Source organism: Zalophus californianus, chromosome X (assembly GCF_009762305.2).
Source record: "Zalophus californianus isolate mZalCal1 chromosome X, mZalCal1.pri.v2, whole genome shotgun sequence".
Classification (NCBI taxonomy): domain Eukaryota; kingdom Metazoa; phylum Chordata; class Mammalia; order Carnivora; family Otariidae; genus Zalophus; species Zalophus californianus.
The window spans coordinates 27,338,792-27,363,808 of record NC_045612.1 but is presented as its reverse complement, the minus strand read 5'-3'; the positions used below and the strand labels follow the sequence as shown (position 1 = coordinate 27,363,808).

General features: G+C 37.6%; 1 protein-coding gene and 1 pseudogene across 14 annotated transcripts in view; one reads left to right on the top strand and one right to left on the bottom strand.

Annotated features, from left to right (window-relative positions):
- Positions 1-12,489: 12,489 nt before the first annotated feature.
- Positions 12,490-25,017, bottom strand: part of THOC2 (THO complex 2) — a 113,990-nt gene continuing 101,462 nt past the window's right edge. For 6 of the 13 annotated variants that reach the window (XM_027607557.1, XM_027607564.1, XM_027607566.1 and 3 more), the window contains exons 34-39: positions 24,150-24,287; positions 23,744-23,813; positions 23,504-23,661; positions 21,401-21,477; positions 20,875-20,920; positions 13,843-15,395 (exon numbers count right to left, since the gene is read on the bottom strand). In XM_027607557.1, coding sequence (XP_027463358.1) covers positions 20,893-20,920; positions 21,401-21,477; positions 23,504-23,661; positions 23,744-23,813; positions 24,150-24,287 — 471 coding nt within the window. In that variant the 3' untranslated portion in view covers positions 13,843-15,395; positions 20,875-20,892. The other 7 variants (XM_027607555.1, XM_027607560.1, XM_027607559.2 and 4 more) reach the window with 7 other exon arrangements.
- LOC113930326 lies at positions 14,729-15,596 on the top strand (annotated as a pseudogene). Its single transcript, XR_003522516.2, has one exon. The product of XR_003522516.2 is annotated as a tyrosine-protein kinase Fer-like (transcript).

Here is a 25,017-nt window from a genome sequence, read left to right as displayed (position 1 = left end):
CATCACCCCTAAGAAAAAACCCAATGCCCTTTAGCTACATCATTCCCCTTAATTCCCCCAGAACTAGAAACCACTTTCAAAGTCTATAGATCTGCCTATTTTGGACATTTTGTATCACATAAATCATATAATATATAGTCTTTTGAGACTAGATTCTGTCACTTAGCATAACATTTTCAAGGTTCATGTTATAGCTTCATTCCTTTTTATGACCAAATAATATTCCATAGTATGGATATACCCTATTTTGTTTATTCATTCATTTTTTTACTATTATGAATAATGCTGCTATAAGCATCTGTATCCAGATTTTTGTGTGGAAGAATGTTTTCAATTCTCTTGGGTATATACCTAGGAGAACTGGTAGATCAAATTATAACTCTATGTTTAACCATTTGAGCAACAGCCACTCTTTGCCAAAGCGCCTGCACCATTTTACATTCCCACCAACAACATATGAAAGTTCTCATTTCTCAACATCCTGGTCAACATTTATTATTATCTTTTTTATTATAGCCATTCTACTGGGTGTGGTATCTCATTGTGGTTTTGATTTGCATTTGCCTGAGAGCTAATGATGTTGAGCATCTTTTTGTGGGCTTATTGGCCATTTCTATATCTTCTTTGGAAAAATCATTTCAGATCATTTGTCCATTTTTTAATTGGAATTCTGTTAAGGATTGGGTTGAATCTATACATCAATTGGGGAAGTACTGCCATCTTAATGAATATACGATGTCTTTCTATTTATTTGCTTCGTTTAATTTCTTTCAATAATGTTCTATACGCCTAAAAACATAAGGTTACACTCTTGTTAAATTTATTCCTACATATTTTAATCTTTTTGATGCTATTATAAATGGAATTGTTTTCTTAATTTCATTTTCAGGTTGCTCATTGCTATTGTATAAAAATATAATTGATTTTTATATTAATTCTGTATCCTCCAACTTTGTGGAACCCTTTTATTAGTTCTAATAGTTATTAGTGGATTCCTTAGGATTTTCTATATGATAAATCATGTTATCTGTAAATAGAGATAGTTTTACTCCTTCCTTCACAATTCAGATACCTTTAATTTCACTGTTTTGTCTACTTGCCCTGGCTAGAACTCTAGTACAGTGTTGAACAGAAGCAGAGAGAGTGGACATTCTTGTCTTGTTCCTGACCTTAGGGGGTAATCTCAGTGGCTTACAACCTTTATTTTTTGCTCATATTACATGTAAGCTGGGGCCTTATGGCAGGTCAGTTGCAACTGTGCTCAGTTCTTCTTAGCCTTAATCCATAGATATAAATGTCTTCTCATTCTAGCACCCAGCCTGAGGCCTTTACCTGGGCTATACTATTATCTTTGCAAAGGGCTAAAATAAGAGGTTAAGCCAAACCACATAATCACTTTAAACCTCTGCTTGGATGTGGCATGTCATATCCACTCACACTCTATTGCCAAAGCATGTCAGTTGTGCCCAAAGTCAAATCTGTATTCCTCCCACAAGAGGCATGGCAAGTCACCTGGCAATAGGCAAGGATACATAATCCTCTTACAGGAAAGGTGGGGAGTAAATAACTGAACAATATCATCTACCCTATTGGGGCTATATCTAATTTCCATTACCTCTAAGAATTAGAGAAAATTACTAACTAAGCAAGAAGCCCAACTAATTATCTTGACACAAAACCACAATAAGATCAGTTTTGTTGTGTGTGCCCAAGACCACTCTTAAGAAATTGTCCAAGGTTGCATAAGACTATATAAGAAAACTTAATCTAAAACTTGAAAATAAGGAAAAATGATGATTGCAAAACTTATTAAATATCATGGCAGCAAATTTTCTAATAAGCCTGTCAGTTCTCTCCCTCTAGGTTTGTACCTTTGACTAACAATCCACAACTAATTAGGGTCCAGAGAATTTTAGTCTTATAAAGTTAGAGGTTAACATGTAGAAAACTACCAAAATGTGATTTACTTTTTGGAGGGTTCTTGGTTCAGTAAATAACCCCAAAAGTTTCAGTTTATTGCACTATAAAACATTAGTCAGTTTTTAATCTAACTTAGTCATCTTATTTTGGCATTCTTTTCCCAACTGATTAAATTAATCCCTGTTTTTCAAATGCTCTTTGAAGAAGCATTCTTGTGTATCTGCTGATTCTCTCATTAATTGGTTGAATAAAACTTTGGCATGTGCTAATGAATTACTTTGTCTGAGGCTTGTGCTTTTATAGACATCACCAACCCCAAGCAATTTTCCCTGAACCCCTCTTCCTCCAACCTCTCACTCCTCCTGTGCTCCCACATCGCACATCCTACATGAACAATGAACATTTGTAGAATGAATGATTGCTCTATAATTGTTATAAGGTACAACGAATAACCAAAATGAAAAAATGAAGCAAGAAAATTTGGTTTCTAGAATTTAGGGGGGAATATGTGGAGAAAATAAATTAGAGAAAATATAGCCAGTCCTCACTTTTAGGAAGGCCCATATATGTAATTTAAATATAGGACACAAGCGTACACATTATCCTAAAGCTTCTTTGTTTCATGAAATAATTCACCAGAGTTCCCTAAAACAATAGAATCTCCTTCTGTGTTAACTATCTGACTGGGTTAGTTTTATAATCTGTTGACAAAGATCAGAAGTGAAACTGCTGTCAATGAGAAAATTATTTGATTTATGTATGTGTACACTCTAGAGTGCTTTCCAGAAACATTTATTGTGTAAAGTGAACCAGGAGTACCTAGGATAGTGAAGAAGTTTAGCTTACAGGCTACTTGATCTCTGACCTCTAAAGGCCTTTGGTTAAAAGGGGGGGGGGGGGGGGGCGGAAAATGAATGTTGCTATGCTTCATTTTAGCACCTATAAAAATGTTTGCCATCTTGGGGTACCTGGTTGGCTAAAGTCGGAAGAGCATGTGACTCTTGATCTCAGGGTTGTAAGTTCAAGCCCCACCTTGGGTGTAGAGATTACTAAAAAATAAATGAATAAATCTGAAATGCTTGCCATCTTACTTCACCTTCTCCCTGACCAAACCTGTACTCCCTCCCCACTAAAACAAAGTATCCTACCATCCTTCCTCAAAAGAAAACATACTGTTAACAGTGCTAACATCTACCTAAGCTACATGAATCAGAATTTTAATGGAAATTCGTTTGTCACTTTAATTTTAGCATGTATCTCAGTTAAGCCACTGAATATGTTCAAATGCTGTAGGTAAGTGGAACTTTTGTTAACTGAACTATGGTTTAAAAACGTCCTAAGGAAGCTTTCTGACTAAACGTAAAAGCAAATCAATTATTTCATACCTCAGCAGCTGTTATGTTTCACCAAGACAAAGAACGCCAAGTATTTCTTACTTTGAGAAAGAATTTAAACTCTATTTGGGCCAGTAGGCAGAGTCAGAATTTCCTGGTCATATCCCACAGGGAACAGTGAGATGTGGCTCTTAAAATATTCCTAATGACTTCATCTTTCAACATACCAGCTCTAAAATAATTGGGAGTTGATGGCATGAAAGGTCCCTCTGGCAGATATCTTTACCCATAATGTTCTTTCTTCAAAGGTTAGCCTATCCTAGTTCTTAGGACATTAGACATCTACATTTTATGTCTGCCAACAAAGTTGAACAATGAAAGAGACCCTGGGAAATCTGTCATGTAAATTGCCTCAATGAATGTTATTTTGATTATAAAGAGAAAAAAATGTATTTGAAAAAAGTTGAACTCCAGTATTTTTTTTAAGTTGCTCTAAACTAATATCCCTCCCAACTACCACCAAAATAAAGTAACCAGAAAGAATTTTTTTTTTAAGATTTTGTTTATTTGTCAGAGAGAGAGAACACAAGCAGGGGAAGGAGCAGAGGGAGAGGGAGAAGCAGGCTCCCCCACTGAGCAGGTAGCCCAATGTAGGGCTCGATCTCAGGACACTGGGATCATGACCTGAGCCGAAGGCAGATGCTTAACTGACTGAGCCACCCAGGAGCCCCCAGAATTTTCTTTAGCCAATTCATATTCCATCAAAAATAATTATATCAACCTTGGGGGGTCTGGGTGGCTCAATTGGTTAAGTGTCTCGACTCTTGATTTCAGTTCAGGTCATGATCTCAGGGTTGTGAGATTGAGCCCCATGTTGGGTTCATGAGCTGGGCATGGAGGCTGCTTAAGATTCTCTCTCTCCCTCTGCCCCTCTCTCTCTCTAAAAAGATTTTTTTAAATAATAATGATAATTATATCAACCTTGAAAAGAAAAACCTTCTCTGCTATTTGTCCAGAGTTATAGAAAAGCAGTGGCACTCACTGTTATATACAGACCAATCTGGAAATCTATTTACTTGGGCTTCCTGGTGAAAAAAGCATGGATGAATTAGTCTACCAATCATCTCCAATTTTTCAATGGGTTGTGTTCCAAAATTTATTTGTATGTCAACTGTTGGGAAAGCAGAACATATTTTCCCATAACAAAGGGTGGTTAGGGTCTCTGACCAGCTTGCAAAAGCCTATAGATTGCAAATCTACCTCAACCATGGAGCTACCTCAGAACCAACCTACTGACTGAGCCAGCCAGGCACCCCTGGGTCCAATATTTATTGAGTACCCTGTGCCATGTGGTAGGTGCTGGCATTAAACAACAGTCCTGCAATTGTGAAGCTTATAGTCTAGATGAGTGTTGAAGAAGCCACAGAAACCAAACAAATCCTCAATGAAGAAGCAAAAGATGGGAAAGCACAACTGTTCCCAACCTACTAAATTAGACTTCCAAACCAGCCCTCATCTTTTGGAAGTGAATAAAATATAAAATATGACCAAGTCAACTATTGCATAGGTCAAACAATTAAGTATCAATTGTGACATATTCCTCTTACAATGAAACTGAAGGAAAGCCTCAAATACAAAAACCAGAAGCTTAACTTCACAAACTGGCACAAAATAAAACCACCAACTGTGCCAGGTCCATTTGGGCAAATTTCCCACCTCTCCTTTTACCTTCAAGTAGCCATCTGAGCTGCCCACTGTGGTACTCTCACAGCCTCAGGCTGTGTCCCTTTCTCTGAATTTTGCCTAAAGCAAAACCTCTCAATGCTTTCCTAGGGAATATGGGAGCATGATGGGGTCATCAGAAATCATTTGTGCTTCAGTGCTCGTGAGAAAATTGGTTGACTCCTCCCATAATCCCTTTCTTAAAGGATATGCACATCTCCAGAAGTTCCTATAAAATCCTTACTTGTGGCCGCGCCCGGGGAGTGAGTCTCTGTACAGTCAGGGCTTCTGCTGGGCAGGGCCAGCTGCTAATCTTACAGGCGGACACCGGGGCGGGGCCCGAGATGGGGCATATAGGTGGCGTCCGCTGCTGAGAAACACCTAGCGCAGGTACAAGGGTGGCGGCGAGAGGGAGTTCCCACCTGTTGCGCTCTTAAAGAAATGAAGACTTGAGAAAATACCGAGGAGGGGCTGATCGGTGTCTTTCGCGCGCACCTGGAGTCCCACCCTCGGCCAGAGGAAAAGCCCCTTGGGTGGCAGGCAGGCGCTTCAGAGAAAAGCCAGAGGAAAAGCGCCTCTCCCCGTGCGCCACCTCCTGTGCCTCCCACTCCTCCTGCGCGGCCGGCCCAGTCTGCACTCCCGCCACAGCCTTTGGCCCGCCAAAGGCCCGCCGAGCCTTCCCACCACGGCCTCCGGGCGCCTCTCGGCAACCTGTGCCCCCCCCGCCCCCCCCCCAGCGCTCCCATGGCACCCGCCCGTCCCACGCGCTCCCGGAGCGGAGGCCTCTGCCGGCAACTGCTGCTGGCCCTCACGATCTTAATAGCTAACGTTCTTCAAAGTAGGCTATTTAAGTTAAAAAAAAAAAAAAAAATCCGTACTTGTGAAAATTTCACACACCACAGCTGGCCAGTAGGGGAGATATTTTGGAATCAGGACCTTTCAGTGCCCAAACTACTCCTGTAGACAACTACGTAACTCATCTGTATATGTACATAATAGGTCTAGAACCGAAAACCTTTGAAGAGTTGACATCCTAAGGAGTTCTCTATCCTTTGATTTAAAAAAATTAGAGCTCTATATAAATATGTGCCAAGCATCGATGTATAAACTGTCTCATTTGGGGCACCTGGGTGGCTCACTTGGTTAAGCTTCTGACTTTGGCTCAGGTCATGATCTCAGGGTCCTGGGACAGAGCCTCCCTTCATGCTCTGCACTCAGCATGGAGTCTGCTTGTCCCTCTCCCTCTGCTCCTCCCCCTGCTTGTGCGCTTTCTCTCTCAAATAAATCTTTAAAAAAAATTATCTCATTTAATCCTTAGGAGTACCTTATGAAATGGCTGTTATTATTAGCCTCATTTTACCAATGAGGAAACTGAAGGACAATCCATCTAAAAGAAGGCAGGAAAAAAAGGAAGATATGATGGGACAAATAGAAAACAAATAGCAAGATGTCAGATTTAAACCCAATCACATCAATAATGACATTAAATGCATTGTCTAAACACCCTAATTAAAAGGCAGAGATTGTTGGGGCACCTGGCTGACTCAGTTGGTAGAGCATACAACTTTTGATCTCAGGGTCATGAGTCTGAGCCCCACGCTGGCATGAAGATCACTTGATAGATAAATTAGATAGATAGATAGATAGATAGATAGATAGATAGATAGACAGACAGATAGACAGATGTGCCTGGGAGGTGCAGTCAGTTGGGCATCTGACTCTTGATTTCTGCTCAGGTCATAATCTCGCGGTCATGGGATAGGGCCCCACATCGGGCTCCCTGCTTGGTAGGGAGTCTGCTTGAGATTCTCTCTCTCTCTCCCCCCACCCCTCCCCCTGCACACATGTGCATGTTCTCTCTCTCTTAAATAAATAAATCTTAAATATTTTTTAAAAGGCAGAGATTGTCAAATTGGATTAATAAGAAACCCATTTTCAATATTTAAAAAAAAGAATGGAAAAAATACACCCTGCAAATGGAATCAGAAGAAAGCTGGAGAAACTATATTAATTTTGACATGGATTTTAGAATGAGGAATATTATCAGAAATAAAGAATATTTCATTTTGATAAAGGGGTCAATTCACCAAGAGTACATAATCCCAAATGTGTATGCACCTAATCACAAAGTTTCAAAATACATAGAACAAAAATTGACAAAACCAAAAGAAGAAATAAGATAAAGCCACAATTATTATTTTCAAATTACAATACACCTCTCTCAGCAACTGACAGACCAAGCAGACAGAAAATCAGCAAGGACACAGAATATTTGGAACACCACCAACCAACTTGACCTAACTGGCATTTATAGAACACTACATCCAACAAAAACAGAATACACATTCTTTTCAAATGCACATGGAGTATTCACCATGGTAGACCAGCTACTGTGCCATAAAATAAGCCTCAGTAAATGTAAGAGAATTGAAATAATTCAAAGTATGTTCTTTGACCAACAGAACTAAACTACGTATCAATAACAGAAGGGTATCTGAGAAATTTTGCAAATATTTGGAAATTAAAACACTTCTAAATAACACATGGGTCAAAGAATAAATCATAAGGGAAGTTGGAAAATATTTTGAGCTGAATGAAAATGAAAATGCCACATATTAAAATTGTGGGATGCAATTAGAGCAGTGGTTAAAGAGAAATTTATAGCATTGAATTATTAAAGTTATGCAACCCCCCTCCACAAACATCAGGATATTATGCAAGGAAAAGGAATGGAGGACAAAACCCAGCCCTGAACACAACCACCATAGAAAAGTGACCCACTGCAGATGAAAGTTAAAGGAGAAAGTACAAGTGGTATCAAAAGCAGCTCTGAACTCCATACATCTTACCTTCATAGTCGATGCTTGCTGACAATATACGTCTAGGTTAACAAGAACTTAGATCCAGGAAGGTCAGTGAAGGTAGGCTGGAGAAGGCAGGGAGTCAGAATGAACAAGGGCAGCACGGGCTAGCAGAGTTGATGAACTCTGATCCCAGGACAGGGGTTGTTACTCTTATCTTTAAAATACTTCCTGCCAAAGATGAGTTGTCCCTGGAGCCTAACACTTACTACCCTCAGAAATAAGAAGCTTCTGATGTGTTCTGTTTCTAATTGAGGTAAGAACAGAGAGGTCAGGATTGCAGGCTGGTTGAACTGTGATCCCCAAATATCATCCCTACATTAGAATCACCTGAGGAACTGTGTTAAAAAATACTCCAGGCCCCCACTCCAAAATAATCTAATTCAGTATATTTGGAATGCAGAACCTAAAGTTTCCCAATTAATTCTAACTCTGATGATTCCCAGTCTGCAAACTACTGGTATAAATATTATCACTACATAAAATTGCTAACAGTTACTGAGTACCTGCCACTACTAGGTCCTCTTTATGTGCTTTAATGTATTGTTAGATTTAATTCATTAACAAAAGGGCACTGTGAAGACCAGGCAAGGACATTCAAGTGGAGCTCATCCCCACTCAGAGGGAAACAGATAAGGGAAATCATCTTGACATACAGGCAGTAACTTTTCAATTACCTGTAAAGATATGAAAAATGTGATTAACACTGATTAAAGCAATAAAAAGATTGGTGATGTCGGACTTAGTCATGAAGAAAGACAAAAAAAGGAAAAAGTCTTGAGGCAGCATGGAACAGTATCCAAAGAGGGAGTATTTGCCTCTCAAATATGATCCAATCCTGCACTAGCAGGGGAACAGGTTGACTTCAAGGATTCTGCACTATACAAAAATGGGTCTGAATTCCAAGTTCAACATTCTGTCGCCTGAGAATGGCTTCCTGACCATCCAATCCTTCCTGAAGTCTTCCCAGATCAACCTGTTGAGAGCAAGACTTCCCAAATCACACCTAGTCTGAGGTCATTCTTACCCTGAGTACTCACCATCATCTTAAAATGTAACAGGACCCCAGTTGCATGTGGTATGAATACCTTACTCGTTTTACACTTCATTTCCTGCTTGTATCTTGTAAGCGTGATCTTTTCTCTATTATTGACGTCCTGGATCAATTATCCTGGAAAGCGCAAAAGGTGTCTGCATAATAGTAACTAGCAACGGCATATTTAAATTATGTCATAAATGTTCTTTGATAATGATGATATAGGTAACCCTAGAAGATAAGCATCACAACAAACTGCATGAAATTAGGATCATGAAGGCCTTGAATATAGGACAATAATATCATTCCGGTTAAAATGTTGTGGGAACATGGGTGATAGTAGCTCTTTATCAGCTTGATATTCAAATCTAAGGACATCTAGCTGTCACAGGACAAAAACCAGAGGTCAAACTAAGCTAGAGGTTAAGTACCAGGTCATTTTCTAGCTCCTAATCCTTCCTTAAATGAAGGCTACTTCTGACTTGCAATGATGCATTTATGTGCCCTGTGTCCAAAATCTTCTTTTCTTCTTCCACTAAACACCCCTATTTAACAACACATCAAAGGAATTAAGCTTTGTTAGCCTGATTGATGTGGAACTGGTCATTAGAAGGTAAAACAGTATCTAAGAATCAGAAATAAAAAGCAATTATTCTTAACGTTAATACAGATCTTCTCAGGTTGTCGCACTTCCTTTAGTCACATTTCCAATATCCCTTCTATTGTCATTCTTAGTTATGTCAATTTGCATTTATAAATACCAACAAAATCCGTATGCAACTAGCATGAATTACCATCTCTTAAGCAGCTCCTCTTTTTATTCTCAACTCTAGGTCCAGTGAAATCTCTTTGGCCCTGACAATGTCTCTAGAAATGTTACTTCAATTTAAAAAATTAAACATTTAAACCATGCTTCTGATAAGTGATAAGACAGAATATTAAGTGGCTCTAATATTATAAGATCCATTCTACCTAAGGCCTTAGAGATCAGTATCCATAAAAACAAACAAAAAAATCAAAGGCCAGGCACAGCTTTTAAACTAATGAAATCTTGTTTATCTTACTTGTATCATGGAAACCAAACAACGGTTGCATGAGTTTTCTGATCTTTACAAACATGCTTATGAAAAGTAAGGCCATCATAAATCCTAGTTTAGAAAACCTGTCCTGAATATTCGAAAACGTTTTCCTGGACTGAACCAAATCATCAGAGACCTGGGTGCCTGGAACACATATTTTGGTGTCATTGTAGAAATATACTCACCAGGATGAGTTGAGGTGTTGGCCATCAGCTAATATTCAGGGCCACTACAAGATATATCCCTTTGTTTTGTTTACTGAAAAGACAGGGCTTGTTCCTTATGAGAATGCAAAGGAAAAGTTTCTTTCGGGTTACATTGCCAGAAAATGTTCTTCTCCATGACTGGCTTTTTATTTAATGGACACTGTAATTCCTGTAACTGACACATCACACCTTCTCTGTGTGACCTATCAAGTTTCTCAGAACTGATTCATGGCCCAGGTGTACATGACATTTTGGGGTGTTAACTTCACTTTAGGTATTAATTTCACCCAGAAATCAAATTTTCTCATTTACTTCTTAAATACTGTACTGTATGTATTTTCGTAAATCCTTTTTGGAACATGGTAGGGTAGGAATAAAATAATTACACAATTGCTGGGAAAAAAAAATAAGGCTGCTAGAATTTCCACCCGTACTTGGCTAAGGTGCTTCCAGGAAACAGAAAACAGCCCTGTACCATGGACCAGTGATTTTCTAACAATAAACTGAAAATCACTTGTACACTGACAAGACAAGGCAAGATATTCTAACTTTTGACCCTACCGTTTAAGACAACGCAGATGGATGGACGACTGTCTTCCAACTTCTCACCAGCTCAAGAGAGGGTTCAGGGTTACTTGTACGTGTTTATATACAGTTCTTCGGATCAAGACCCAGAAAAACAAACTTGCCACCTTAAAATCTTTTTGAGAACTGAAAGCTAGAAAAAATGCACATACCACAAAAATTTCGGGGGGTGGGTCCTGTAGATATTCTCCATTTATGAGCCTAAAGGTAAGAACTCCTTTCTAAAAGATGGCAAGCTTAAGACACCAGTCAATACAGCTTAGAGCCTAGTTCCTGAGAGAGAAATCCTGCATATTACATGATTTTCATGTAAAACGTTCAAAGATTTTGGGGGGAGGGGTTAGGATGACACCTGCTCATATTACTTAGTAATATTCATAGTGTGATAACTGCCTCAAAATATACTGCTTTGCACCTCTTCACTCCACATGATCCCTCTATATACAGAGCAGTAAGCCCTGCATCACCTAGGTTTAGATTTCCTCGGAGGACCTCCCTCCATCCAACGTTATTTGTTTGCCTCCATTGACTAGAATGGAAGTTACATGAGGGTAGCAGGGACTTTGTTGTGCTCAAGGCTATATACCTCTGGTGCACCTCTGGTGCATAAGAGGCACTCAAGTATTTTTTAAATAAATCTTCTATAGGAGGCTCTATAGCCAGTTTTTGTAAACGAAATTCTACTAGAACTCAGTCATGCTTACTCATTTACATATCACCTATGGCTCCTTTCATGCTATAATGGCAGAGCCAAGGAGTTGCAACAGGGTATACACAGCCCGTAAAGTCTTAAATATTTACTATCTGGCCCTTTACAGAAATAGTTTGCTTACCCCCAATAGCACACATTTGGCCCTTATTTCTCAAACTAGATTGGAAGCACCCTAGGTACAGGAGTTGGGTCTTAATACTCCTTTGTACCTAGAACAGAGTAGATGTTTAAAAATAGCTACCACTACACAAATACAGATTTCCTACTTCCAACATAAATTATTTTTGCACAGTTAAATCCAAAGTTAGTATTTTCCATCCTCATTCATTTCTAGCAAGGATATGACCAAAGCTCACCTATGTTCAATAATTTGAGGGACAAGGAGGAGAGAGCCTGATGCTAAGCAAGTAGTGAACTTTCTAGTTCAAACTCACAATCATGTATTCTTTAAAATGTGAATGCAACATAACTGGAGAGCTCCTCCCTATGTTTCAGACAAATGATTCTGAGGTGAACCATAGCTATTTTCTCAATGTCAAAATCATTTTAACAATGCATAATTTCTTTTTATGCCAGGCACATTATGGGTGCTCAATAGTCACTGAATGGATCATTCTCCCATAATTATTGTGCTCATCAATTTTTGCAAATTACAATTACCTGAAAGGGGGCATCAAGATTTATATCCCTTTGCCAATTCTCAAATGTGCTCAGCATTTCTCAATCCTTTAAAAAATTAGAGCCTTGTCATTCTCTAAAAAAAAAAAAATTAATTTGCATAGGTATCATCAGTTCCAAAGAATTAAAGAGTAAATGGATAATTTTAGGCATGGTTTCAGCCCACTGTTTACCCCAGGTGCAGAGGTGAGCAAGTAAGATTTTTTCATATTATTGGATATCATTTGAAAACATTGTAGACCATGGACTAGGACAGAAAAGAAAAGAAAGGGCTAGGAGCCTTACTGAATTATCTTTACTAAGTTATTGTGAATAAGCAACAATATACACAATGATATACAATCATTTGAGAAAACTATTGTTTATTTAGAAAAAAGGTTACACTGGTAGAATTCAGTAGATAAAAAAATTTTCTTTTAAAAATGTCACTGTGAAACTTTTCCAGACTAAAGTTCAGCAATACAAAGCTCCTGTAGCTGTAGAATTAAAACATAATTAACTTTCGGTTTTCCCACCCGATTTGTCTGACATAATTACAAGAAAAAATGGCAAGGGACAAGTGAGTGCTGGTACCTTTTTCTTTTTTAAACAGGTTTTAATGTTGTACACGTACTATATAAAATGATTCCTAAGCATTGCATAAGACACTGCTCCCACTTTGTTTTTAGTGACTAATATTAAAAACAAGCCATATAATAAATTAAAACTGAGTTTTAAAACGAGGTAAATTCAAAATGGTTCAATAATTGTTTATTTTCAGTTTCAAACAATAAAAAGGAAGCATTTCAGATTGGGGAAAAAAAAAACAAACAAAAAAACCCCAACTAAACCCAGGCAATATTTAGTTAACCTAAAGTGAAATTCTGTACACATGTAACCTTATTCGCTTGTTGGGAACTGTATGCAGCACATTGTGCTAAAAATATGGAACAGTTAACACTTTCAGCCATTTACTGAAAATAAACATGTAGAAACTAAGCAACAAGTTAAATACAGTAATGCACAACTCAACAATTTTAAGTTTTCGGCATGGAGCAATAAAGCAGATAACTGAATAACTTAAGAAGATGCAAATGGGCCCTCTTGATTCATAATTCTCGGCAATCTACTCAGGAAAATAAATTTCTGGTCACGGCTGAACAATTTCATTCCAATCTCACCTGAAAGAAACAAAGTGATTATATTGATAGATAAGAAAGGAAAAAGAGAAGGAAGGAGGCAGGGAGAAGAAAGGGAAGGGGGAATGGATGGAAAAAAGGGGCAGAGGGAGGCAAGGAGAAACAAAGGAGGGAAGGGAGGGAGGGAGGAAAGAAATGAAGGAGGAGGAAAGGAGGAAAACAAGAAGGAAGGAAAGAAGGAAGATTTACGAAACAAAGAAAAATCAATGAGTTCTGTCAATAACAAAGGCTTGAATTAATAAGTCCCCAGATAAGAATGAAATATTTGTGTATTTCTCATCATTTCCCCCTCTCAGAAACCATTAAAGATAGGCACACTATGAGAAGTTTAAAAAAAAAAGAACACTGAATATTTTGTTTGTGAGAGAGGGAGAAGTCAGGGGAGGGGAGAGAGGATAAAATTAAATAGAAACAAGAAAATATTCCACAGGGTCAAGCAATAGCTTGTCAAAAGTAAACAGAACACAGAGCAATGAAAAGGAACCGATTTTACATGATCAACAAAAAAAAAAAGAGAAAAATGACATCACATTTTTCACAAGGACACGATTTTAATAGTGACTTATATTAAGATGCAATGTCTGCTAAATTATAAAAATTGCTTTAAAAATATATTGACTTAACTATACTCATTTCCTTTCCTTTATGTACTGACATTTTCAAATACTGCATATTGAAATAAATTCAAAACATGATCATTACAACATGTGGCAAATAACTTCATATCTGCCTAACATTGTTCTCATTCAAATTTTAAACTAATGCTTAAAGCATTAAACTTTATTGACGAAAATACTACATTCACATATTTCATAAAACCAGAGCTAGAAGGGCCTTGGAAAGTAATCACATTTGCATGAAATGCTGACAAATAATTTACACATCATTTCTATACAGCATTCTGTTCACACCATGTATAACCTTGACATTACCAATTATAATTGTGGATACACTAATGTTGAACTTACAATTTTAATACTTAAAAATCACTGTTCCTGTCCATCACTGATGAATGGATAAACAAAATGTGGTACACATTCATACAATGGAGCATTATTCAGTTATAAAAAGAAATGAAGTTCTGATACATGCTACAACATGGATGAGCCTTGAAAACATGATGCTAAGTGAAAGAAGCCAGACACAAAAGGCCACATATTGCATGATTCCATTTTTATGAAGTGTCCAAAACAGGCAAATCCATAGAGACAGAAAGTACATTAGCTGTTTCCAGGGGCGGGGAAGGGGAGAATTGGGAGTGACTGCTAACGGGTATGGGGTCTCTTCTGGGGATGATGGAAATGTTCTGGAATTAGTGGTGATGGCTACAACATAGTGAATATACTAAAAACCACTTTAAAATGCCAAATTTTATATGTTATGTAAATTTTATCTCAATTTTTTAAATTGCAAAAAAAGAAAAGTGTTGCAATAAAGAGTAGCATGGTATCAGTATGGCCATAACTAGAAAAAGAAATGGGGGTCTCAATCATGATGATGTCACAGTAGGAGAATTACTGGGCAAGGGAACTTTTGCTGACATATTTAAGGGCACATTAAAGGATAAAACTGCTGTTGCCATTAAAACATGTAAAGATGATCTTTCCCAGGAACTGAAATTAAAATTTTTACAAGAAGCCAAAATCCTCAAGCAATATAATCATCCCGATATTGTCAAACTTATAGGAGTTCGCACACAAATACAGCCTATCTGTATCATTAAGGAACTGGTTCCAGGAGGCGATTTCCTCTCCTTTCTGAGAAAGAAGGATGAACTAAAACAGTTAGTGAAATTTTCATTAGATGCTGCTTCTGGATGGCGAATCTCGAGTAAAAATTGTATACACAGGGACCTTGCTGCAAGAAACTGCCTGGAGGTGAAAATAATGTTCTGAAAATCAGTGACTTTGGAATGTCTCGTCAAGAGGATGGTGGTGTGTATTCATCTTCTGACTTAAAGCAGATTCCCATTAAATGGACAGCACCAGAAGCTCTTAATTATGGGAGATATCGTTCTGAGAGTGACGCATGGAGCTTTGGCATCCTCCTCTGGGAGACCTTCAGCTTAGGGGTCTGTCCATACCCTGGAATGACAAATCAGCAAGCACAAGAGCAAGTGGAAAGAAGATACTGGATGTCAGTCTCTCAGCAGTGTCCAGAGCGTATTTATCAATACAATGTTGAAGTGTTGGGATTACAAACTTGAAAACGGCCCCAAGTTCAGTGAACTTCAGAAAGAACTGCCATCAAGAAGAAAAGTCATATGGTGATGAAACAATGCCAAACTCAGCCTTCAGGACTCTTATCTTCCAGCAGAGTAATATTTTCTTCTCATTAACAATGCATTTATACCACATTACCTGGAACATTCTCCTAAGGTTATTGGTTTTTTTATTTTTTTAAAAATATGTGCCACTTTAATGTTTGTAAATAACAAAGCAGAGGCGCTAAATGCAAGAGTTAACACAGATCTACCTTTTTCACACCTAGGACTGCTGATGTTTTTCACAGGGTTTCTACTTCAGGCTGGGTCCAGAGCTGGCTGTCCTCCATCCTAGACATCTCTACTCTATCGGTGCTACTGACTGCACTGGTAATACTGTGTTTGCAGAAAGACAAGATTACCTTTGTAAACATCACTTTCTACTGGGTATTATCTGGCCAGGACATCCTGAGGTATTTTATTCCCTCCCCCCAACACCCCCAGAAATAGGCCCTGCTGTATTAGTAAGGTTGCAACTTCCCTAAGTTCCACCACACCCTCCTCCTGGGCATCAGAAAACTATGCATGAAATGCCCTCGAAGAGCAAGCATGCTCTCAGAGCTGAGGAGCTGGTTTTAAATGATGTTACTTTATAGAGAGTTGTGACAGCAAGAAGCAAGTCTGAATAGTAGAGTGGTCTTGAGAAAAGAACAGCTAGACTGGTGATCAAAGTAGAGAAGAAAGGCAAATATAAATTCAGCCTTCTTATCTAAGGTATGCCCTTATAAACACACACACACACACACACACACAAATTTTATGATCAAATTCACCAAAAAGACCCTAAGAAATGTTTCAATAGTATACAGATTCCTCATAAAGGAGCCTGCTTGAGGGCAACAGAATTTTTTTTAGAGAAACTATAAAACACAGGCCCACAGAATTAATAAGATTGTTTTGGGTTAAGTGTCTTCACCTCAAAGGAGGCATCTGAGAATTTGGTTCACTTCATTTTCACCAGTTTCTGAAGCTGATTTATCAGGATTTTGTGATCCTATTTCACACACACACACACACACACACACACACACACACACACACACACACACACACACACACACAGTAGAAAGGCATATATGGATGAAGCTGACAGTTAAAAAGTCAAATGAACATTTATGAGGAAGAAGATATAGGAGAAAGACATAGGGACAGCCATCTTAATTCCACTTTACTCCTTCATTTACTCTCCTCATACTACTGCTACCTAGGAATTCATATCATAGCAAACATACTTCCTGAGATGTTCCATGTAGATAAATGTGACACAGAATTAAAACTGGAATTCTGTTGAACTGAATCTTAGCACACACAGGGGTGCCTCTTAGGATAAAAGCATGTATAAGGGATATTCACACTCAGGGGTAAATGTGGCATGGGAGTCCTTTTCTAGGCCTATGTCCCAATAAAAACAGCACAGCACCTACTGAATATTTGGTCTACCCTACGTGAGAAAAAGAAAATAGAAAATTCCTATTCTGTCCAACTTTTTGGTACCTATGAATATCAGTGCAAAGAATGCACATCCACTAAAGAGTATAAATGATGGTAATGAAGAGAAAAATAGTTTGTGTCTATCATTTCAATCTCCTAACAAAATTTTCGAACGCATTTAATGATTACCACATACAGACCAAAATGAAAGCATAATAAACCTGCCCTCAAAAATGTGTTGTAGCACACAAAGCAACCTCTTCTTAAACAGGATACTACCAAATGCTATAAAGTGAACCTTCTTTTGAGGGCAAAAAAAAGTCCAGTGCTCTTTCTCATCAATCCCAAAGAGATATACATAATACTTCTGCACATAGCTCTCCCTGTAGACTTAACAGAGTATCTGAAACACAGCAGGCAATAGAGAAAAATACCTGGTTGCTTGATTAGAAGGAAAGGATGAAGTCACTGTCTTCAACAAGATCACAATCTAAGGAGAGGGATATGTAACATACTCATATATTACACAGGAATCTATGACTAAGACTCTGTAGGCAAGCAGACATGCCCACACATAAGCAATGGGAAACCAAAAAAGAAACCTAACTGAACACTCCCCACTCCAACAAATATTACCAGGACCTAGGACTGTGCTTCACCATGGCGACACATTCCTAAAATAAACAATCTTTGAGCACTTAGGAGGTCAGTTCCTAAGTATGGACTGGAGAAAAAAGGCTCAGAACAGGAATTACAAAATCAATTGTTTACAGACGCTAGTATATAATGGAAATAAATGAAGTGGGGTGGGGACTGATTGAGGTAAACTATAAAAAAAAAAAAAAAAAGACCCACTCTCTATATAAGGGGGCGGGCAGCACCTAGGGGGCCCAGCTGATTGTTGCCATGCAGAAATCAGGACACAATGTTGCCAGATGTTCCAATTCTTCAAGAGAAACTGAAATTTGGATTTTATCATATCAATTAAAATAAGGTTAAATATTGTGTGAGGCCAAGGAAGTACATATAACAAGGCACAGTCTGCCCAAGGGCTAAGAATTTGCCCTTGGGCAGAGTGTGGTTTAAAGGATAAAAGAGTTAGGTTACACCTATGATACTGGAGGTGAGAGAAGAACCTGCAAAACAGATCAGGCCTCGTTGGAGTGGAGGATTAGAACAGGAATGTAGTATACTACAAATACAGATGGGTAGGATAGAGCTTAACTGCTAATATTCTTCAAAATCAAGAATCAAAGTCCAAGAAGACTGAGCTTCTCAAAGTCTGGGAGCAAGTCTCAGTATGGCATCTGGTTCACAAAAGGACTCTCAAAAGTTAGTTAACCCTGACACTCATGAACTGAGGCTCACACATATCAAATTAAAATTGAGAAGCTAAAGGAACCTGGTTCTAAGAAAAAATTTTTAATAGGCAGGAGTTTTTAGAGATTAAACTAGGGGAAAAAGTTAAAGGCAAAGCAACTAGTAGTGTTCAAGAGACTAAATCAAGGAAAGATAAGATGAATTTGGACAAAAACATTAGCAATAACAAGTAACAGAAGATACAGAGAACAAGGAGAAAGGATTTTACAACTAAAAATCATGAGATAGGAAAAGACGACAGAAGACTTCGGAAGCAATTTAATCTGGGTCACATTTACACATTGTATTTTCTTACCTCTAATGTGATCATTTTAATTTTCCTGAAATCAGGGTGATATTTACAAATCAATGTCATTTCCCTATCCACTCTGCTCAAAAAATAGTTCTAGAAACCAACAATGAATCTTAACAATTAATAACATCTTTGAATCATGGAAATGTGACATTATACAGCAGCTCTCTTTTCTGTAGAACATAAAATAACTAAAAAAGGGAGCAGAGAGCTGCAGATTTGAAGGAGCCTAAAGGTAAATGGTGCCAATCAGAAATGATGAGACTTCTAAAGGACAAGGAAGAACAAAAGAAAGACCTGACTAATCCTAGAATGTATCCAAATAGAAGGAGGCAGCCAGCACAGCCAGAAGAAGGACAAAATCAACCAGAGCCTCACAAAATTAAGAGTTTACCCAAGGAGAAAGTACAGGACATGGTTGTCAAGAAGAAAGTGAACAGGATGAACATCAAGCCAAATATATCTTAAAAGGACATCTGAACTGAGAAGGTTTGCTATAAGACCACCGACCTAACATCTAACACCCAAATCAGTCTTTTCATGCCTTTGGTCCTGAAAGCTTATAGAGAGAGGTAAAGTACAAAACCATGGCCTGTGTGAATAAGAACTCAAAGAAATCTGTAGTAAAACCTTCACATACCAAAGAACAATATTTAGGTACTGAGTAAAGAGAATATATATAAAATCACATTAAAGTGGTCAGTCACAAAGGTTGACCCATACCTAATGAAGAGATAAGTGGTAGGTTCTTTTGTTTTCTTTAATAAGGAGACCATGTGAAAGCAAGAAGTAAAAAGCAAAATGCCAAAAGAAAAGAGTAAAGTGAAGCATAAAAAAAGATGAGTTTATAGTTCGCTAGGGAAGACAGCTAGTTAGTTGTTGGGGCAGGGGATGACTACAACTGAGGAATGGGCAATCTTTCTAAAGGTTTTCAAGAAAATCTACTAAATTCTAAATGTTCTCTCATAACTCTCATTTAGCCTATTCTACTACTTAGATAACAAGGAGAGAATAACAAAGCAAGGCACACACCACTTGTTAGGATATTACCCAGCTGGCAAATTCAAGTCCCTGCTCTGCAGCCAAACTAAATGGGACAAAATCCATGCCCTAAAACTCATACCTTATACAGAACAGGCTCTCATACATTTCTGACTCTTAATTTAAACAACCGTAAACAGTCTTGGTTCTCTCTCTGGTTTCATAAAAGCAGCAGCAAATAATATTAGGGGGAGGGTAGAGACAGCAAGTATACTTGATATCATTGCAAGTATACTTGATATCATTAAGAAATGACAGCTATAATGGAAGCAAGAAAATGGGCTACAAAAGAGTTGACAACTTCAAATACGGCCATCTCAAACAATTAAATGTAGAGGGCAAATCATCCTACAAATCTCAATAATCCTAAAGTATCACCAAACAAGAGCTATTCAGATGATGATCTGAGTACTCAAAAAAGACTATCTTAAGTTCTGAACACTCTCTTCACTAAGACAGAGTAAACTACTGTTCACATACAATTTATTTAAGATGGTTAAACACTTTTTAAATCTCATACAAGGCATAATTACCTTGAAAACGTTGCATATTTTAAATTCCAGAACAAAAAGCACAGACCCTATTTTCTGGCCTTGCAAAACATGGGCTGTGGTAGAAAATGAGGCATAAAAACTTAGAACAAAAATTTCTGGATAACACATCTGCATGAAAAGGCAAAAAGAAGAACAGAGAACACTAAAGGGCAAGAAAACCTATGCTGTGAATACTGGCTCTGTCAGCTAATATCTCTGCTAGCCTCTTCAACTTAACCCCTCAGAGTCTCAGGTTCTTCACCTGTAAAGTGCAGATACCAGCACCACCCACAAGGCTATAGGTACTTTAAAAAAAGGTGATTAATTATCCAGAGAAGTTGGGAATGAGTGGTGAAGAGAAAGCCAGATGTTCTTAAATACATCTTGGTGCTTAAAAAAAACAAAAACAAAAACAAAACTGCGTGGCTAATCAGCAAGCTTAAGATGAAAGCAGTTTAAAAGTAACTGTGAATCTTGTTTTGCATCTGTACCCAAAGACCTGGTCATTAGAGTTAGGTGCAAATTCAAGTTGCATCTTGCAAAATGTATCTAGTTTCTCCAACATTATCAGACCTCATTTCATATTTCTATCTTTAAATGAAAGGAGGTGAGAAAACACTCACCTTGATTGAAAGTCTTCATTATCTGTGCTTGTCCGAGGACTTATGAGTAGATGACAAATTAAGGGAAAACAACTTTGAAAAAAAAAAAGGAATGGTGTCTCAACTTTTTAGTGCAGTCCTTCAGCTTGCAGGCCTAATTGGCTCCGACCAGCCTGGTAGCCTCAACTTCTACCAGCTCTGCTCATCTGCTGCATCATCTTGCCCTTCTAATCCCCATGCCCCCAGCCCAAGGCACTCTGTTCCCTTTCTTCCTCTCAGTAGTAATACGACCAGAGAGAATCTAAATCCCTTGACGGCATAAAACAACCTCACAGTCACCACAGAAGTTAAAAAAATATATATATATCAAGTCTCCCACTTCCACATTTCATACATTTGAGAGGGTTAACTGAAGAGACTATTTAAAAGCTAGTAAGCCCTTAAACTTTATTCAGACCACATACTACAAGGGTACAATTCTGAACATGACCAGTATCAAAGCTTTCCATTACACTGATTAAAAACTCCAATAAGATGAAAAGGATATTGTTTCTTCTCTTCCTTTCCTCCTGAACTGTCCCGTTTCTCTTTCTTTTCTATCTTTTCTTTATCATGCCTGGACTCCTATAAGGAATGGTGGAATTAGTTTGGGAAGGGAAAACCAAATATAAAAATCAGCTCAAAATCCCTTTTTATCACCCATCAGTCATACATTTTCTTCAAAAACGTATTTAATGATGCCAAAAGCACAAGCAACAAAAGAAAAAAATTGGACTTCATCAAAAACAAAAACTTTCATGCATCAAAGAACACTAGCAAGAAAGTGAAAATACAATGTACGGAATGGGGGAAAATATTTGCAAATCATACATCTCATACGGGTCTAGTTTCTAGACTATATAAAGAAGTCTTACAACGGAGCAACAAAAAGACAAACAATCCAATTTAAAAATGGCCACAGCATCTGAAGAGATTTCTCCAAAGAAGGTATACAAATGGCCAACAAACACATGAAAAGATGCTCAACATCATTAGTCATTAAGGAAATGCAAAATCAAAACCACAATGAGATACCACTTCACACCCACTAGGATGGCTATATTAAAAAAAAAAATTAATAATTAAAAAAAAACCCAGAAAATAACAAGCATTGGCAATGATGTAGAGAAATTGGCACCCTTGTACATTGCTGGTAAAACATAAGCTGATCAGCCACTGTGGAAAAGTTTGTCGGTTCCTCAAAAAGTTAAACATAGCATTACCATATAACCCAGAAATTCCACTCCTGGGTATACGCACAAGAGAACTAAAAACAGGTCTTCAAACAAACACTTCAGAGCAGCACACGAACATTCATAGCAGCACTATTCACAATAGCCAAAGGGAAACAACAAAAAAGTCCATCAACTGACAAATGGATGAACAAATGTGGTATATGCATACAATGGAATATTATTCAGCCATAAAAAGAAATGGAAGTACTGATACATGCTACAGCATGGAAGACTCTCAAAATATTATGCTAAGTGAAAGAAGTCAGACACAAAAGGCCACATTATTATTCAATTCCATTTACATAAAATATCCAAAACTGGTAAGCCCATAGAGACAGAAAGCAAATTAGTAGTTGACAGGGGCTAAAAGGAGAGGGAAATAGGGAATGACTGCTTAATGGGTATGGGGTTTCTCTTTGGGGTGATGAAAATGTTTTGGAACTTGATAGACATGATGATCGCAAAACATTGTAAATATACTAAATGCCATTGAATTGTACACTTTACAATGGTTATTTTTATGTTATGTGAATTTTACCTCAATTTAAAAAATACTTATTTAAAAGGAGCATCACTTTTAAAACATACAGAATTTTTTTAAGTAGGCTCCACACCCAGCATGGAGCCCAACGCAGGGCTTGAACTCATGACCCCGAGATCAAGAGCCAGAAGCTTAACTGACTGAGCCACCCAAGCACCCCAAAGCACAGAGAAATTTTAAAATGATTACAATTTTCCAAAACTGCTTTTAAGAACTATGACTATATGTACCATAATAATGCTTTTGAAACACTTTACACCTTAGTAATGACTTGCCTACTTTATGGCAGATGCATGAAATGTATTATAAATATCATCCATGAGTATCTAAGAAAATGCACATTATACTTAGTTTGAAAATCAAATACAAGTTGCAAACACGTAAGTTTATTAGGAGAAAATGTTATAAAAATGTTTAAAAATTACAATTAATAAAGACTTTATGACAATGTAATGATCAGGGAGAAAGAATACACATAACCATATTTTAATCTCATGAATGTAAAGAAACCAAAAACACTGTTGGCAAGGAGGAATAAAAGAAAACACAAAAAGAAAGGGTAAAGGGTAAAGCTCAATGAATAGAAGTAGGTGGGGGTGGAATGGGAGAGAAAAGGAATTTCAGAGGTAAACTAATTCTACTCTTCCCATAATTTGGCACCCAACTGGCTGGAATTCCCCCCCAGATAACCTGCCCTCCCCCACTGCCTCCCCTTCCCACCCTCAAATAAGTAACCAAAGACTATTTGATTACCAAAAAAAACTCAGTATTTGCTAAATACTCAGAGTCCATTTTTCAAGAAAAAGCCTTTTGTTCCTTTGTTTCCCTAATTTACCTTTTTGCCACCGGAGGAGATTTTATCCATCTTTTCAGATTTAAAAGAATCGCCGCCTTTTTCTTTGCCTGAAGATTTTGACTTATTTTTTTCCTTGTCCTTCTCATTTGGATAAGGAGACTCACACGGACTTTCACTTTTGTGTTTTGAAACCCCCACTAAAAGTATAAAAGAGAATCATGAAAGCCTCTTCCAGTTCAGTTTGACAACAGCTTCAAAAGCATTAATAAATCTACCTACTTGTTCCATTTTCCTCTTTTCGCCTCTTGGCTAAGTCCGGCGGCACTTCACGGTCATTGTTTGAATGATCCTAGAACCAAGAATTGTGAACTACATTGATCAAGAGTTTATGTTTTTGTTTTAAAATATTACTTTTATACAAGGGTACAGCTAACTAGCATTGTAGAGTACTGGCAGTCGTTTTACATTGTAAAATGACATGAAAGACAAGCAGAGCTGGTAGACTGTTAGGGTGAAGATCCTTATTACTGTAGAAGATTCAATTCAAACACATTTTAGGGTGAAAATACCAGTTAAAACACCAAATAACAGCTTGCCATGCAACAAACTAGTACTTTAAAAAAGGCAACACACTACCATACATAATATAATGGCTTTCCAAACTAGTTTTTAAAAAATTACAAACCCTTTTCCGCTCTTTCCTGTCCTTTTCATCTTTTTTCTCTCTTTCTCTGGATCTTTCCCTCGACTTGTCCAAGTCTTTCTTGTCCATTTCTCTCTCCTTACTCTTGGACAGTGGTGGAGGAGTATGATTAATGTAGAGCTGTTAAATTAAGGCAATATTACTAAAGATTATTAGTTTTCCAGTATCAGCTTCATCTGCTTGATTGTTTATTTAATGAAAGACAATTGGTAGTTAGACCCAAAGTCAAAACTGGTCAGCTGTCTGGATTACAAGAGGTGAAATACAAGAGCATGGCACAAATTATGCAAAGACTTCAATTCTTGGCCTTACAAAAATTTTCATTTAAACTCAATCAGTTCATTCCTGTCTTAACTGAGACTCATGAGTAAATCTATAAGCTACAGTTCCTTTTATAACTCCATTGTGAAGATCTATAACCACCACTACAGGAGTCCATGTGAAAAATAATGACTGACTTTCTCTACTGTAAAAAAAAAAAAAAAAAAAAGATACAAACCTCTACACAATCACAGAAATTTTAGTTTTACCATCCACTTACAAGGCAAGTAAGCCAAAGTATAAAATAAAACCTAGCCATGATTTTACTAAGTCTTTTCTGCCTCAGCATATACCATGCATACATTACCCTAAATTATTTTTATAAATGTAAAGGCTGCATATCCTCTACTTCTGAAAGCACTCCAATTTCTACCAAATAATCACAACAGACTGTGAAATTTGTCTCACTGGTTCTAAATAGCTCAGAAAACCATTTGGTCAGCTGAGGATGATAAAAAAAACTCAGAGACTGAAAAATGATGAACTGATGTCTGCCTATTGTTTTAAAAGGCCCACAGGCAATAAACAG